The sequence below is a fragment of the Salvelinus fontinalis genome, chromosome 37 (genome assembly GCF_029448725.1).
Source record: "Salvelinus fontinalis isolate EN_2023a chromosome 37, ASM2944872v1, whole genome shotgun sequence".
NCBI classification, from domain to species: Eukaryota; Metazoa; Chordata; class Actinopteri; order Salmoniformes; family Salmonidae; genus Salvelinus; species Salvelinus fontinalis.
In genome coordinates, this window is record NC_074701.1 from 22,974,300 (window position 1) to 22,989,949 (window position 15,650).

The following is a 15,650-nucleotide window of genomic DNA, read 5'->3' on the forward strand; positions in this document are numbered from 1 at the left end:
TCTTTCTCTCTCATCTATTTTTCTCTCATCTCGCACGCATTCTCTCTATGTACTCTCAATTCTCCTCCCTGACTCCCCCTTCCCTCTATATTGCTCTCACACATACTATTGCTGCCTCAACTCCTCTCTCTCCCCACCGTTTCCTCTCCCTCTTTTCCTTCCATCCCCCTCTGCCTCTTCTCCTCTCCTCTCACAAACAGGGTGTCAGATATCTAAAAGTAACGGGGGCAGGAGGCATCCAATTAAAAACACAATGCATTATTATTTCAGAGCCTTCCCCCCCGCCATCTGGGAAGCACATCGGATGATATAACAGCTCTGTGACAGCTAGTCTCACCAGCCCCTACGCCACTACGCCAGCTCAGAGGACATGATAAGGAGCTCTTTACTGTTGCTGCATGAGCTCACCAGCTGTGGCGACTCTGGACTTTCCCCAACAGCTTGCACTATCCCCCTCTCTCACCCTCCCTATCACTCACCCTCACCCTCTCTCACCCTCACTATCTCTCTCACCCTCACTCTTCCCCTCTCTCGCTCTCTTTCTCTCACTCACTCACACTCCCAAATGCACAGGGATTGCAGCAGCGCGAGATGGAGATCTCCACTGCGTGTGTGAGTGCCTATTGCCGGTGAGTGCAGGAACGGCAGTGGACGAGTGTCAGTGGTGCTTGAGTGAGGGGAAAGAGAGAGAGAGAGGCAGAGAGAGAGGGAGAGAAGGGGGGATATCATTGTGGATCTTACGGGTTTAGAGGCTTTTTTCTTTCTTTCACACTGCTATCCGGAACCTTGGCTGATGTGCCACAACTATTGCAGCTGTCACTGCAGCGGTCCCCTCTCCTCTCTCTGGACAGAGCTCTCTATGCCACTCAATGAATGGATATGCACCGGCTCAGTGGGAGATCTCTGCTTTGTTGTCCTTTGAATCACTGATTTGTTTCTCAAGGTAAGTGTTTTAAGTCTGTAAAGAAATACTGATAGGAAGTGAATGTACAAACATAGGAGAATCTGCACTTAATGTCAGTTTATCAGCTATGATTTGTCAATATATAGTAGGCGCCTGAGTGGTTTGAATGTCTGTACTGTATGCGCTGTGATATATTGTAGTGTTGTATGTTTAACTGCGTTAGTTTTTTGTAGGCTGATATGATTCAGGAGGTGGGGGGGATGGCGGGTGGGGGGAAGCATATCTGCATTCCAGCCAAGCAGTAAAGGGCTCACGATTTATCTGGAGAAAGCAATGATGTTGTCTTTATTTTAGCTGTTTCACTTTTAGCTGATACTATCTGATTCCCTGTTTTGAAAGTGTAATGAACAGCTTACTGAACAAGAAAATGTTCAGATTAATATTCAGTCAGAATTTATATGTTGATTAAACATTGATCAATTGAACTTAAGCCATTATTGCTCTTTTGAATGACTTCAGCAGACGAGGCAATCATTGACATTGTATAACTTACCATAATTTACCATGGCTTGATTTTTAGGGATATCAATGATAGTGATCAAGTGCTCATGACAGTGAGATGTAATAGGTGTTCAGTGTTAAAAACCATAACTACAGAATTGCTGCTGAAAGCACAGTGAGTATCATGGGCGATGGACGTGTTCTTCAAGACTTCATGTGACGAGGAGATGAGGATCTTGCCTGGGACTGGAGACTTATCATGAGTAATGACATGTGTGATCTTGACGCCACAGGCAGGGCACTGCATCACATTCAGGGCAGATCAGATTCTCTCTCTCTCTCGCTCTCTCTCTCTCGATCTCTCTCTCTCTCTCTTTCTCTCTATTAGATACTGTCTCTCGCTCTTTCCCCTCTCTCTCTCTATAGCCCCGTTTAGACATGGTTCTAACCTGGTGCTTACATTAAACAAGTGTAGACGATTAAAATACGCATTGTCTCTCTGACCACCTCCTTATGTAGTCAGGGACCCTTTGCATCTGGATATCAATCAAGTGTAAACAGATCTGGAGAGTCAAACCATTTAAATCCTCATTATACAGGCCTCTAAATCATTGTCAGGTAGCACCACTGACTTATGACATTAATAATTGTCTATTTTTTATTCATATCGGTCAAATAATTTAAATACAGGGAGGAAGCAAGAAATCTGGTCGCAATGCAGACACAGTGGACACGTTTTAATGCCATGTGTGGATCAGATCACGGAACACACGTTAGTGCAAGGTGTAAACAAGGCTTCTAAAACCAGTTCAGAAGGTTTGTTCTCCCCCTGCCTCATTCTAAATAGAGACGTGTTCATGTGGCCTTTTTATTAATTATTCTGTTTTTGTTTGTGATCATCTCTTTCTACTTTTCTCTGTCTCTACAGAAACCTCGGTCTTAGAAACCAGCTCATGGTATGCGCCCTAGCCATCTTCTATCCTAAGCCCTCCACATCTTTTATTTTTTATTCAAATAGGCAAGTCAGTTAAGAACAAATTCTTATTTTACAATGACGGCCTACCTCGGCCAAACCCTCCCCTAGCCCAGACGACACTGGGCCAATTGTGCACCGCCCTATGGGATTCCCCATCACGGTCAGTTGTGATACAGTAACTATGGCACAATTGGGAAAGGAACAATTACTGGCAAGGGAACATAAACCAATCTGCCTCTCAAGCTCTCCTGCATCAGGGAAACAGCCCTCAGTTCCCCACAGTATTCTCTTCCTTCCCACTTTTAACAATGTCAATGCGTCAGGTGCAATGCACTTCTGCCTGTCATGGCAATGCTAAACCTACTTTTCGGAGGATCCATTTCATAATCTATAGCTTTCAGTGAGCAGATGGGGAAACGTAGGCTTTTTAAAAAGCTCCCCTACTCCTCTGTAACAGAAGGTGCTGTGCAGTGATGCATCTTTTAAGTCAATGTCATAAAGCACACTTTCACAGGTGAAGCCTGCAGCCCAGCAAGGTACTAAGAATTCACACGCACCTGGGGGATACCTATCCTATAACTTGGTGTGAGTGTCTACTGAAAGGCAATGCGATACAATCAACTAGAAATACAATAACAAAAACAAAAAAAACCTTGCAGTTGTCCTCACATCACTCACATTACTCTCAAATCACATGCTGTGCAATGGATGGCGAAGTGCTTCGGATTCAAAGCATTACAGTACCTTCAGAAAGTTTTCATACCCCTTGACTTTATTTCACATTTTGTTGTATTACAGACTCAATTAAAAATGATACGCGCAATACCCCATAATGACAAAGTGAACACATCTTTTTAGACATTTTTACAAATGTATTGAAAATTAAAAACACAAATATTTAATTGACTTAAGCATACATGTTAGAATCAACTTCGGCAGTAATTACAGATGTGAGTCTTTCTGGGTATGTCTCTAAGAGCTTTGCACATCTAGATTGTACAATATTAGCACTTTTTTTTTTATTCTTCAAGCTCTGTCAAGTTGGTTGTTGATCATTGCTAGATAGCCATTTTCAAGTCTTGCCATAGATTTTCAAACCGATTTAAGTCAAAACTGTAACTTTGCCACTCAGGAACATTTAATGTCGTCTTGGTAAGCAACTCCAGTGAATATTTGGCCTTGTGTTTTAGGTTATTGTCCTGCTGAAAGGTGAATGTGTCTCCCAGTGTCTGTATTAAAACAGACTGAACCAGAATTTACTCTAGGATTTTACCTGTGCTTATCTTTATTCCGTTTATTTTTATCCCAAAAAACTCCCTAGTCCATACCCATAATATGATGCAGCCACCACCATACTTGAAAATATGAAGAATGGTACTGTGATGTGTTGTGTTGGACTTGCCCCAAATATAACACTATGCATTTAGGACATGATGTTCATTTCTTTGCCACATTTTCAGTTTTCTGCTATCCCACATTAAACTGTTTTAAGTCACCATTGACCTTCTGGTGAAATCCTTGAGCGGTTTCCTTCCTGTCCAGCAACTGAATTATGAAGGACGCCTGTAATTAATAACTTCACCATGCTCAAAGGGATATTCAATGTCTGCTTTTTATACCCATCTTAAAATAGGTGCCCTTTGTGATGCATTGGAAAACCTCCCTGGTCTTTGTGCTAACAAGAAAAAACGAAAGCAGGAAGTACCAGTGACTCACTCAATGCGGAAGTGGTCAGTTGATGCGGATGCTGAGCTACAGGACTGTTTTGCTAGTACAGACTGGAATATTTCCGGGATTCATCCAATGGCATTGAGGAGTATACCACCTCAGTCACCAGCTTCATCAATAAGTGAATTGACGTCGTCGTCCCCACTTTGATCTTACATGCTGTACATATCCCAACCAGAAGCCATGGATTACAGGCAACATCCAGACACTTATAAGAAATCCCGCTATGCCCTCAAACAAACCATCAAACAGGCAAAGTGTCAATACAGGACTAAGATTGAATCAATCAAATGTATTTATAAAGCCTTTTTTACATCAGCAGATGTCACAAAGTGCTGTACAGAAACCCAACCTAAAATGCCAAACACCAACCAATGCAGATGTAGAAGCACGTGGCTAGAAAATAATCCCTAGAAATACAAGAACCTAGAAAGAAACCTAGAGAGGAACCAGGCTCTGAGGGGTGGCCAGTCCTCTTGTGGAGTACATGGCCATCAAGGTCAGATTGTTCTTCAAGATGTTCAAACATTCGTAGATGGCCAGCAGGATTGCTTAGAAATTCTAGGGACAATAAGGAGGCCTGTAGCGTAGGTGTAGGTAGAGTTGAAGTCGGAAGTTTACAAACACCTTAGCCAAATACATTTAAACTAAGCTTTCACAATTCCTGACATTTAATCCAAGTAAAAATTCCCTGTCTTAGGTCAGTTAGGCTCACCACTTTATTTTAAGAATGTGAAATGTCAGAATAATAGTAGAGAGAATGATTTCTTTCAGCTTTTATTTCTTTCATCACATTCCCAGTGGGTCAGAAGTTTACATACACTCAATTAGTATTTGGTAGCATTGCCTTTAAATTGTTTAACTTGGGTCAAACGTTTCAGGTAGCCTTCCAGAGGCTTCCCACAATAAGTTGGGTGAATATGGGCCCATTCCTCCTGACAGAGCTGGTGTAACTGAGTCAGGTTTGTAGGCCTCATTGCTCGCACACGCTTTTTCAGTTCTGCCAACACATTTTCTGTAGGTTTGAGGTCAGGGCTTTGTGATGGCCACTCCAATACCTTGACCTTGTTGTCCTTAAGCCATTTTCCTGCCTCATGATGCCATCTATTTTGTGAAGTGCACCAGTCCCTCCTGCGGCAAAGCACCCCCACAACATGATGCTGCCACCCCCATGCTTCACGGTTGGGATGGTGTTCTTCGGCTTGCAAGCCTCCCCCTTTTTCCTCCAAAAATAACGATGGTCATTATGGCCAAACAGTTCTATTTTTGTTTCATCAGACCAGAGGCTTGTGGAGGACTCCATTTTTCTTCTGAGGTCTTGGCTGATTTATTTTGATTTCCACATGATGTCAAGCAAAGAGGCACTGGGTTTGAAGTTAGACCTTCAAATGCAACCACAGGTACACCTCCAATTGACTCAAAGGATGTCAATTAGCCTATCAGAAGCTTCTAAAGCCATGACATAATTTTCTGGAATTTTTCAAGCTGTTTAAAGGCACAGTCAACTTAGTGTATGTAAACTTCTGACCCACTGGAATTGTGATGCAGTGAATTATAAGTGAAATAATCTATCTGTAAACAATTTTTGTAAAAATTACTTGTGTCATGCACAAAGTAGATGTCCTAACCGACTTGCCAAAACTATAGTTTGTTAACGGGACATTTGTGGAGTGGTTGAAAAACAAGTTTTAATGACTCCAACCTAAGTGTATGTAAACGTCCGACTTCCAAATCGGAGAGATACAGTAGGTAGGAGCAAGCCCATGTGATGATTTTTATTTTAGCAGTAAAGCCTTGAAATTAGCCCTAACCTTAACAGGAAGCCAGAGTAGAGAGGCTAGCACTGGATTAATATTATCACATTTTTTGGTTCTTGTCAAGATTTTAGCAGCCGTGTTTAGCACTAACTGAAGTTTATTTAGTCCTTTATCCAGGAAGTCGGATAGAAGAGCATTGCAGTAGTCTAATCTAGAAGTGACAAAAGCATGGATTAACTTTTCTGTATACTTTTTGGAATAAAAGGTTCAGATTTATGCAACGTCACGAAGATGGGAAAAAAGCTGTCCTCAAAATTTAATTGATATGTTTGTGAAAAGAGAGATCAGGGTCTAGAGTAACGCCGAGGTCCTTCACAGTTTCATTTGAGACGACAGTACAGCCATCAAGATTAATTGTCATATCCTAAAGCAGATCTCTTTGTTTCTTGGGACCTAGAACTATCATCTCAGCTCTGACGCTCGTTGGATGTGGCAGGGCTTGCAAACTACTACAGACAACAAAAGGAAACTCAGCCGCGAGCTGCTTTGTGAGCCTACCAGATGGGCTGAATGCCTTTAATTCTCGCTTTGAGGCAAGTAACACTGAAGCATGCAGGAGAGCACCAGCTTTTCGGGATGACTGTGTGATCATGCTCTTTCCATAGTTGATGTGAGCAAGACCTTGAAACAGGTCAACATTCACAAGGCCGCAGGGCAAGACGGATTACCAGGCCATGTACTCAGAGCATGCGCGGACCAACTGGCAAGTGTCTTCACATTTTCAACCTCTCCCTGACCGAGTCTGTAATACCTGTATGTTTCAACCAGACCATAGTCCCTGTGCCCAAAAATGCCAAATTAACTTGACTAAATGACTATCGACTAAATGATTATCAGAAGCCATGAAGTGCTTTGAACGGCTTGTCATGGTTCACGTCAACACCATCATCCGAAAAAACCCTAGACCCACTCCAATTTGCATACTGCCCCAACAGATCCAAAGATCTCAATTGCACTCCACACTGCCATTTCCCACCTGGACAAAAGGAATGCATATGTGAGAATGCTGTTCATTGACTACAGCTCAGCGTTCAACACCATAGTGCCCACCAAGCTCATCACTAAGCTAAGGACCCTGGGACTAAACACCTCCCCCTACATCTCGATCCTGGACTTCCTGACGGGCCGTTTTTACAATGCTGCTACTCACTGTTTATTATCTATGCATAGTCACTTAACCCATGACTGCATGTACATATTACCTCAATTACCTTGACTAACCTGTACCCGCACATTGATTTGGTACCAGTACCCCCCTGTATATAGCTTCATTATTGATATTTTATTGTGTTACGTTTTTACCTTAGTTTATTTAGTAAATATTTTCTCTACTTTATTTTCTTCAAACTGCATTGTTGGTTAAGAGCTTGTAATTAAGCATTTCACGGGCGCATGTGACAAAGACAATTTGATTTGATTTGATTTTGAATCTGTGTTTGAAATTCACTGCTTGACTGAGGAAACTTACAGATAATTTAATTGTATGTGTGGGGTACAGAGATAAGGTAGTTATTCAAAAATCATGTTAAACATGATTATTGCACAGAGAGAGTCCATGTGACTTATTATGTGACACATTTGTACTCCTGAACTTAATTTAGGCTTGCTATGACAAAGAGGTTGAATACTTATTGACTTATTGACTGAAGACAGCTTTTCCTTTATTATAAATTTGTAATAAATTCTAAAAACATAATTCCATTTTGACATTATTGGGTTTTGTGGGTAGGCCAGTGACACAAAATCTAAATGTAATCAATTTTAATTTCACGCTGTAACCCAACAAAATGTGATAAAAATACAGGGGTGTGAATACTTTCTGAAGGCACTGTAAGAAACCTTGCATCGTCAAACCGTAGACACAAAGTACCCAACCAAGAGTTATGACCCCTCCTCTTTGGGCATCCTAGATGGGCTTTAAAAATGCTGACAGTATGCTATTCAACATCTGGCATGTCCTCATATATACCCTATTATCTTCTGTATTAATGGGTTTTTCCAAGCTGATGTCATGGGGGGATTGGTGCGTTGGGGAATTGGTATGTGCCTTCTTATTGCTTCATGTGCAGTGCCTAGTGAAAGTTTACACACAACTTTCTGCCTTCAATTAAATCTAAAAAGCGATTCAATTAAATGTTTTGCTTCCACAAAGTATTAACTCTGGGGTGTGAAGACATACACAATCAAGACATTGTCTTTTTATATATACATACATTTGAAAAACTTTCACTTTGAAATTGGGGAGTATGTTGTTCAGATCTGTGGGGGAAAAATCTAATTAAATCCATTATTTTTTATTTTAAGGCAGCAAAATGTGCAAGTGGTGTGTAGACTTTCACTTGGCACTGTATGTACAGCAGCCAATTTATATTCATTATTGACCATGCATACGGTGCATACATGGATAATGTACAGTTTCTATAATAAACAACACTGAATGTAGCCTGGTGATTATCAGAAGCACTAACGCTATATGGTGTCATAACAGAAATTTTCCGAATTGTTATGATTTGATGCACTGAAAGAACATGCCTTTGCAACAGATAGACAGCAAACAGAAAGTGAGATATGGCCTTCCACACACTGATGATACGTATCACGTGTGCTGTGTCAAGGTCAATGCCATTGATAGCACTGTTTTCCAAATGGTTGCCGTGTTAGAACAGTCAAAGTCAAGGGCCACTCTAATAGCATTACTACACAATTAATGAGAGTGGATGGGCTGCATTTTCATCCTATAAACACGCCATAGAGGAGCATGTCAATCATTTATCAGGTCATGTGTGGGTCCGTGACACAACACCTCAAGAGACCCTCTCCTTTAAGAAGCTGGTGTTGGAGCTGGAGGCAGAGCTAAATATCGTAAGTCAGAAATGTTATAGACTTGCGAGCGGGGATAGTGATACATTCATATCTATAACCAGTCAGCTCAGCCCTATGTCCAAAGAACTGACAGGAAACTCAAGATAATTATGGAGATGACCACTCAATCATAGCATCTGAAGTGGAGTTTTATATCTAACATTTTTGTATGAAGAACTGAAGGGAAATTGGAACAGACAACATGGTCTGCCAGAGTACATAAGTAGATTTAAGAGGATTACTTTTGCAATTTTAGAGTCAATGCATTATTTATAATCCCCTGGATGGCTGGGGCCAAACCAGGAAAGGACCTCTGGTCATTAGCAGCGATAGCTAGCCCTGGGAAGTGAGGAGTGAGGAAGAAAAAGGAAAAGGAACTGGGGATTCAGAGGGATTGTGTTGGTGACACAGACTTAGTTGTCTTTAAATATATGCCACTCCAGGTTGGCTCAAGAACCGTAAGGGAATGAGGGATTTTTTCTTTTATATTCTCCAAGGTTGAATTACCATTTAGCTTATTTACATGCTTGGCTTGTATCTGAATATAAAGCGAGGAGGACTTGAGTGGACATTGTATGAACGTAGATATGGTTTCAGTGTGTAAGATTGCTATTTCCTGGTGTGAAATAGTAGGATCCCAAGTAAATCAGCCTTGAAGCAATGGAAATGTAATAATATACTTTTTTTGTCAATCAACCTTTCATAAATTATAATTTCAGCATTGTTTGGCATGAAGTAGTCATTTAAGGTATCTGAAGTGGGTTAAGATTCTACTTCCGATATAGACATGAAGAGAAAAATATGTCTGAAAAAACATCCGGTAGACTGAGATACAGAAAAGTCACAATGTTCTGCTCGCATGGTGATCCACCAGGCAGGATTCCCAGTGCATTCAGCTGGCCCTTTCATCAGGCCTCATCCACTGCTATCAGAGTATTGTGTGAGTGAGAGGACCTCTCTGACTAAAATACTGACAGACTTTCTTTAAAAGATAATGGGGCTTCTTACTTTCTTCCTTCTTCCATTCAGGTGACATTGTGGGAAACTGTGGTAGAATCAGTGCTGATAAATCAATCACATGGACAGAGGGCAATACTAAGGATAATACAGGCTCTTGGACGACTCTGAAATATTAATGACTTACCTATGCTAGCTTCATAACCTCATTACAATCTGTTTCATTATAAGCAAATTGTGTGAGGCAGTGCTTTGGGCTTTGATGTGAAAGTGACTAATTTTATCAATGACAAAAAAATATATCACCCCAACAAGCATATTGATGGAATTACTATGTCTCAAAATGATTAAACGTGATTGCTCTCAGAGAAGCGACTATGTCATGAAGGGCCTGCCTTTGTGTAATAACAAACAATCCGTTTAGGTTTATTCATCACATGGTGTCTCGTCGTATAAAGATGATGAACTACCTCAGCAGTGATGTGTCCTTTATTCCCCTTTCATTCCCTTACACTGCTTTCCATGTTTATCCATTGGTAATCAAATCTCTTATTAATCTTGTCAGACATTATTCAATGCAATACAGCCCCTTAATATGACAGCTCTGCATATGGAATACCTATAGAATTTTTGGGGCAGGGCACATGAAAAAGAAGGTGTGTCTGTCCGTGTGTCATCTATGATATCAATCATGATCTGGTATAAATAAAGCTCTGACAGTTTAGATGTTAGTTGCTCAGTGACAGAAAATAAGAAAAACTAGGCCATCTGCTACATCTGCTATATCCTACAGTATATCTACTGTGATTCCACCCCAGAATAATATTACATACACTGTATATTTCTCTCCCTTCTCCCAGAAACCATGGTGAGCAAGGAAAACAGCAAGGTCGTGCTATCCAACTCAGAGTCCGATTCAGAGGCAGGCCCGTCACAAAGCCTGGAGGTGCAGTACGGTCCTGACGGCAAACAGCAGGTGAAGAAGAGGAACAAAGCCTTACAAGTCCGCTTCAAGGACATATGTGACGCCCAGAAGGAGCAGCAGGCAGAGGGGCGAGGAGCCAGGTCCATTTCCTGTAAAGTGGCTTACAGGAAGTACATGACGATGCCTGCGCGGCGCTCCATCCCCAATGTGACTAAGAGCACAGGTGTCCAGACGTCACCGGACCTTACGAAACACTACCAGACTTTCCCCTTCGAGCGAAAGAAAGGACACACGATCAAACACACAGCCTTGGTGGAGGACTACAAGGGCCAAAACAACGGGTTTTTGAGTGACTTGAAAGGGCAGGAGGAGGCGCTGAGTTTAGAGGAGTGCTCTTCTTCTCAGGGTGCAGGGAAGCATGTGCGGCAGACGCAGGCACTGCTCCACCACACGGACGACAGCAGTGGCACAGAGGATCTGTTATCCATTGCCAACTGTGTAGATGGGCGTGCGTGCCCGGACTCCTCTCGCATCACAAAGGACACAGAATGCTTTGCAAACGACCCAACTCCCAGGGGAGAGACAGAGAATCCTGCCTGTGGCGCGAGGACCAAACACAAAGGATTATCCAAAGCGGACACAATGGGTGCCAACCCTTCTGCCAAGCGCCAGCTGGCCAACTGTGAGGAACCCTTACAGGACACAAGGTCAAAGGTCATAAGTCCAGTTGCCTGGAACTCCCTGACGCAAGTGGAAGGTCTAGGCCTAGGGAGTCCATCGGTGCGCTGCAAACGCAAAAAGGCCATGCAGCCCAATGGACAACAGTCCCAGACACTGCCACACCCCCACAGTGCTGGCTGCTCTGTAGCTAGGGTAAAGGCACATCAGTGCCGATCAGGGACTTTACCAACCCCAATGAAACCCCAACCGGGCCTGGAGAGCCAGGCTTGCCCCCCAGGACGGCAGGGTGCCTGCAAGGAGATAGTGCCCTTAGCTGGGAACGGGGATATTAAAGAAAAGCTCCAGGCCATGGAAAACCTCATCAGCTCCAGTCAGGAGACCATCAAAGTCTTACTGGGGGTCATCCAAGAGCTGGAGAAGGGCGAGGCTCAGAGAGAAGGGTGAGTGGAAATAATTTATGTTCACCAGGCATCGTATAGGATTGGCATTACATTTACATCATTAGCAGATGCTCTTATCCAGAGAAACTTACAGCAGCAATTAGGGTTAATTGCTTTGCTCAAGTTGACATCAACAGATTTTTCACCTAGTGCCTCAGATATTCAAACCAGCGACGTTTCAGCGATCTTTCGATTGCTGGCCCAACGTTCTTAACCGCTAGGCTACCTGCCGCTCCACATAACTAACCTATTCAAGTAAAACAGACATTTTCTGTGTGTGGTTCAATCTTCACTGAGGTTTGATGTTCCTGCTGGTCCTGCAGCCCTTGAAACTGCTGTGGTCTACAGCATGTGTAAGCTACATTTAGCATGTGAATACAAACACCACAGCTACCTGTGTCATTTAATTCCAATAGCAAGGAAGTGAGTGGTCTCTGATTGTTCTGTAGATACTGTATCGTCCCATGTATTTGCTCAGGGGTACAGAGGCACTAACAAGTGCATAACGTTTCTGAGCCGTGTCCAATAGACCAAAACTCTACAGCAATAGACCGAACGTACAAGGCTGTCTGCTTTGCTTCTTAAAACCTGGAGCGGCACAATGCTAATTGTATTAAGCCTTCTCCAAAGCCACCGGACTCCCCTGATGTTGCTCCCTGAAACCTGGTTTAAAAGGACCAATTAGCAGCGCCTCATAAAGCACTGGCTTTCATCTCCTCTGAAGTGTGTGGCTCATATGACACCTTCAATATGTTTCATCACTATTATTAGAGCCTGCTACTCACCATAAGGCCCAAGCATCTCAACTCCTCCCCACCTTCTCCCTCTCTCCCTGCCAAGGCACTCTAACTCTCTCACCACGTTCTCTCTCTCTCTCCCTGCCAAGCCACTCTAAAGCTTTCTGTCTTCAAAGTGATGGTCCCAGACTACTGGTGGAACAGAATAGTGTCTGAAAGCCCCTCTTATTCTCGCCGGGATAAAGGCATCATGTGGGTGTTATTTTCAGGAGAAAGCTCTGCTCACGGTGATGTGTCCACGAGAGGTTTCAGTGCTGTTCCCAGCAGACCAAAGACTGAGACAGGCACATTTATAACATACTGTGTTGAGCAGTGGTTACTTGGTTTGCAGATGTTTGCATGACCTTATCAATGATGCTCATTCCTATTTCTATTGGCTTTGTTTATGCTCACACAATACATCAATGTGAGGTGAATGATTTAGTGTTGCACAAGCCTCTTTTTCCTCCCTGTACTAAACTCCTATCACATTCTGAGGGTCATCACTGGTCCAACACTCCTGCTGGTTTCAAGGTCTCAGGATGATTTGCTTACAATTCATACCAGTCAGGTTAGGGACTGAATCCTATTCTGCTAACATACAGGATTATCCAACCTGACCCCACTGTATATGTTGTTCACAAGATATCAAAAGAGCAGAGAGCGATATCCATTCAGCCAGGCAGTCAGCGGTATAGGGACAGTGAGGATATCTCTCCGGAGAGCTGACGTGTGCAAATAACACCGGAGTGAGCCTGTGCAAACAAATAACACCGGAGTGAACCTGTGCAAACAAATAACACCGGAGTGAGCCTGTGCAAACAAATAACACCGGAGTGAGCCTGTGCAAACAAATAACACCGGAGTGAGCCTGCGCAAACAAATAACACCGGAGTGAACCTGTGCAAACAAATAACACCGGAGTGAGCCTGTGCAAACAAATAACACCGGAGTGAACCTGTGCAAACAAATAACACCGGAGTGAGCCTGTGCAAACAAATAACACCGGAGTGAGCCTGCGCAAACAAATAACACAGGAGTGAGCCTGCGCAAACAAATAACACAGGAGTGAGCCTGCGCAAACAAATAACACAGGAGTGAGCCTGTGCAAACAAATAACACCGGAGTGAGCCTGGGCAAACAAATAACACAGGAGTGAGCCTGGGCAAACAAATAACACCGGAGTGAGCCTGTGCAAACAAATAACACAGGAGTGAGCCCGTGCAAACAAATAACACCGGAGTGAGCCTGTGCAAACAAATAACACCGGAGTGAGCCTGGGCAAACAAATAACACAGGAGTGAGCCTGCGCAAACAAATAACACAGGAGTGAGCCTGCGCAAACAAATAACACAGGAGTGAGCCTGTGCAAACAAATTACACCGGAGTGAGCCTGTGCAAACAAATAACACCGGAGTGAGCCTGTGCAAACAAATAACACCGGAGTGAGCCCGTGCAAACAAATAACACCGGAGTGAGCCTGTGCAAACAAATAACACCGGAGTGAGCCTGTGCAAACAAGTAACACAGGAGTGAGCCTGTGCAAACAAATAACACCGGAGTGAGCCTGTGCAAACAAGTAACACCGGAGTGAGCCTGTGCAAACAAACAATGGCACAGCTTATAGTTGACTTATAGTGTCAGAGTTTAGAAAATGATTTTCCGACACAGCGTCCGTACATAAATTAATCTGGCCTAGCAGAATAGAACATTGGTACAATGCTAGATTAACTGAAAATACAGTTCAGTAAATACAATTGTCGTTTAGACGGTGTATTACAGTTCATGGAGGTTGTGAAAAAAAATTGACGACCTTGATTATGACTGTGCCACTCAATATCTCAACAAAAAAAATCCCTTCTGTTTGGTGACTCGAATTGACCTTTTTTTTCTCCCAATGATTTGATATATCAAAGGAGTTATTGTGAATTCAGGCCCTCAACTCCACAGTCAAGAGCAAACACCTCTAAGGTGACATGGACAGATGAACTTGGTGACCTTCCATTCCCATCAGCACTTTCGATCTATCCAAGGCAGACAAGGTCACCCTTATGACATGGTGAGCAGCAGGGTTCAACCTCTCTAGTTACCATTCATCAGCTCCCAGTGACAATAGGCAATTACATGTCCTAGTGGACCCGCTTGCCCCATCCGCTTTCCAGTTGACCACTCTCTACACACCCTCTGATCAAAATGAATGAGAAATCCCATCGCTGCCACCAACGTACGCGACATGATGGATGGTGACTGTTACTTCTGGGAGAGACCTGAAGAGATTGATACAGATGCCATCAAATCTCCATGCATGTTCAGTGCACACTTACGTCTGCTCAAGTTTTCCTCCGAGATGCCTCGGGAGCAGAATGTACATAGAGTTGTGCCGAAGATGGAGGAGGCATTGCAATCTAAGTAATGACAGGACAGTACAGGGCGGACACTGGGCTTTAGGGCTCTTTGAAATGCCATACAGAACACAGACATAATGTGTCATGTTGATTGTCTTTTGCCCCCCAAGTCTCATTATTTTCTGAAAACGTTGAGTTGGATGGAGCACAGGGAGATTGAGTATATTGACTTTTCTATAGTATTCATAAACATGAATAATAATGCATTTTGTTTTGTCAGAAAGATGACGAAAACCATGTGAATACCGTGTCAATAGGAAAGAGATCAGCATATTATATCAAGTGAGCATGTCTATTACCGGACCAACCTAATCTCACAGAAGACTGTACCATTCAGAACGCAAATCCATATCAGTTTGAAAAATAGATCATGTAAATTAAAATAATCCAAGTCAAACGAGCCATGAAAATCATCCATTCTCTCACCACTCCCCAGGCTTTCCTACCGAACAGGACAGGACACAGCCAACTGCGACACGTGTCGAAACAGTGCCTGCATCATTTATAGGTGAGTACCTTAACATCTACTCTCTTGTTAGCAGCTTGAAAGGTCGCTTCCGCCTGCTATGGCACAACATATTGATGGCGTGAGGCGAGAGATACCTTACGGGAAAACAACATGAATTGTAAATGTGTACACGTGAAGTGTTCCAAAAATAAGTTTTGTGTGATCACGTG

The 15,650-nt window shown here is 43.0% G+C and overlaps 1 protein-coding gene across 3 annotated transcripts in view; it reads left to right on the top strand.

Annotated features, from left to right (window-relative positions):
• Window positions 1-201: 201 nt before the first annotated feature.
• LOC129836378 (inhibitory synaptic factor 2A-like) overlaps window positions 202-15,650 on the top strand; it is a 30,089-nt gene continuing 14,640 nt past the window's right edge. For 2 of the 3 annotated variants that reach the window (XR_008756651.1, XM_055902454.1), the window contains exons 1-3: window positions 203-943; window positions 10,606-11,791; window positions 15,409-15,480. Coding sequence is in view for 2 of the 3 variants with exons in the window: in XM_055902454.1 (XP_055758429.1) it covers window positions 10,611-11,791; window positions 15,409-15,480 (1,253 nt within the window). In the remaining variant the exon portion in view is untranslated. Of the gene's footprint in view, window positions 944-10,605; window positions 11,792-15,408; window positions 15,481-15,650 lie in introns of all 3 variants that reach the window. The other variant, XM_055902455.1, reaches the window with a different exon arrangement.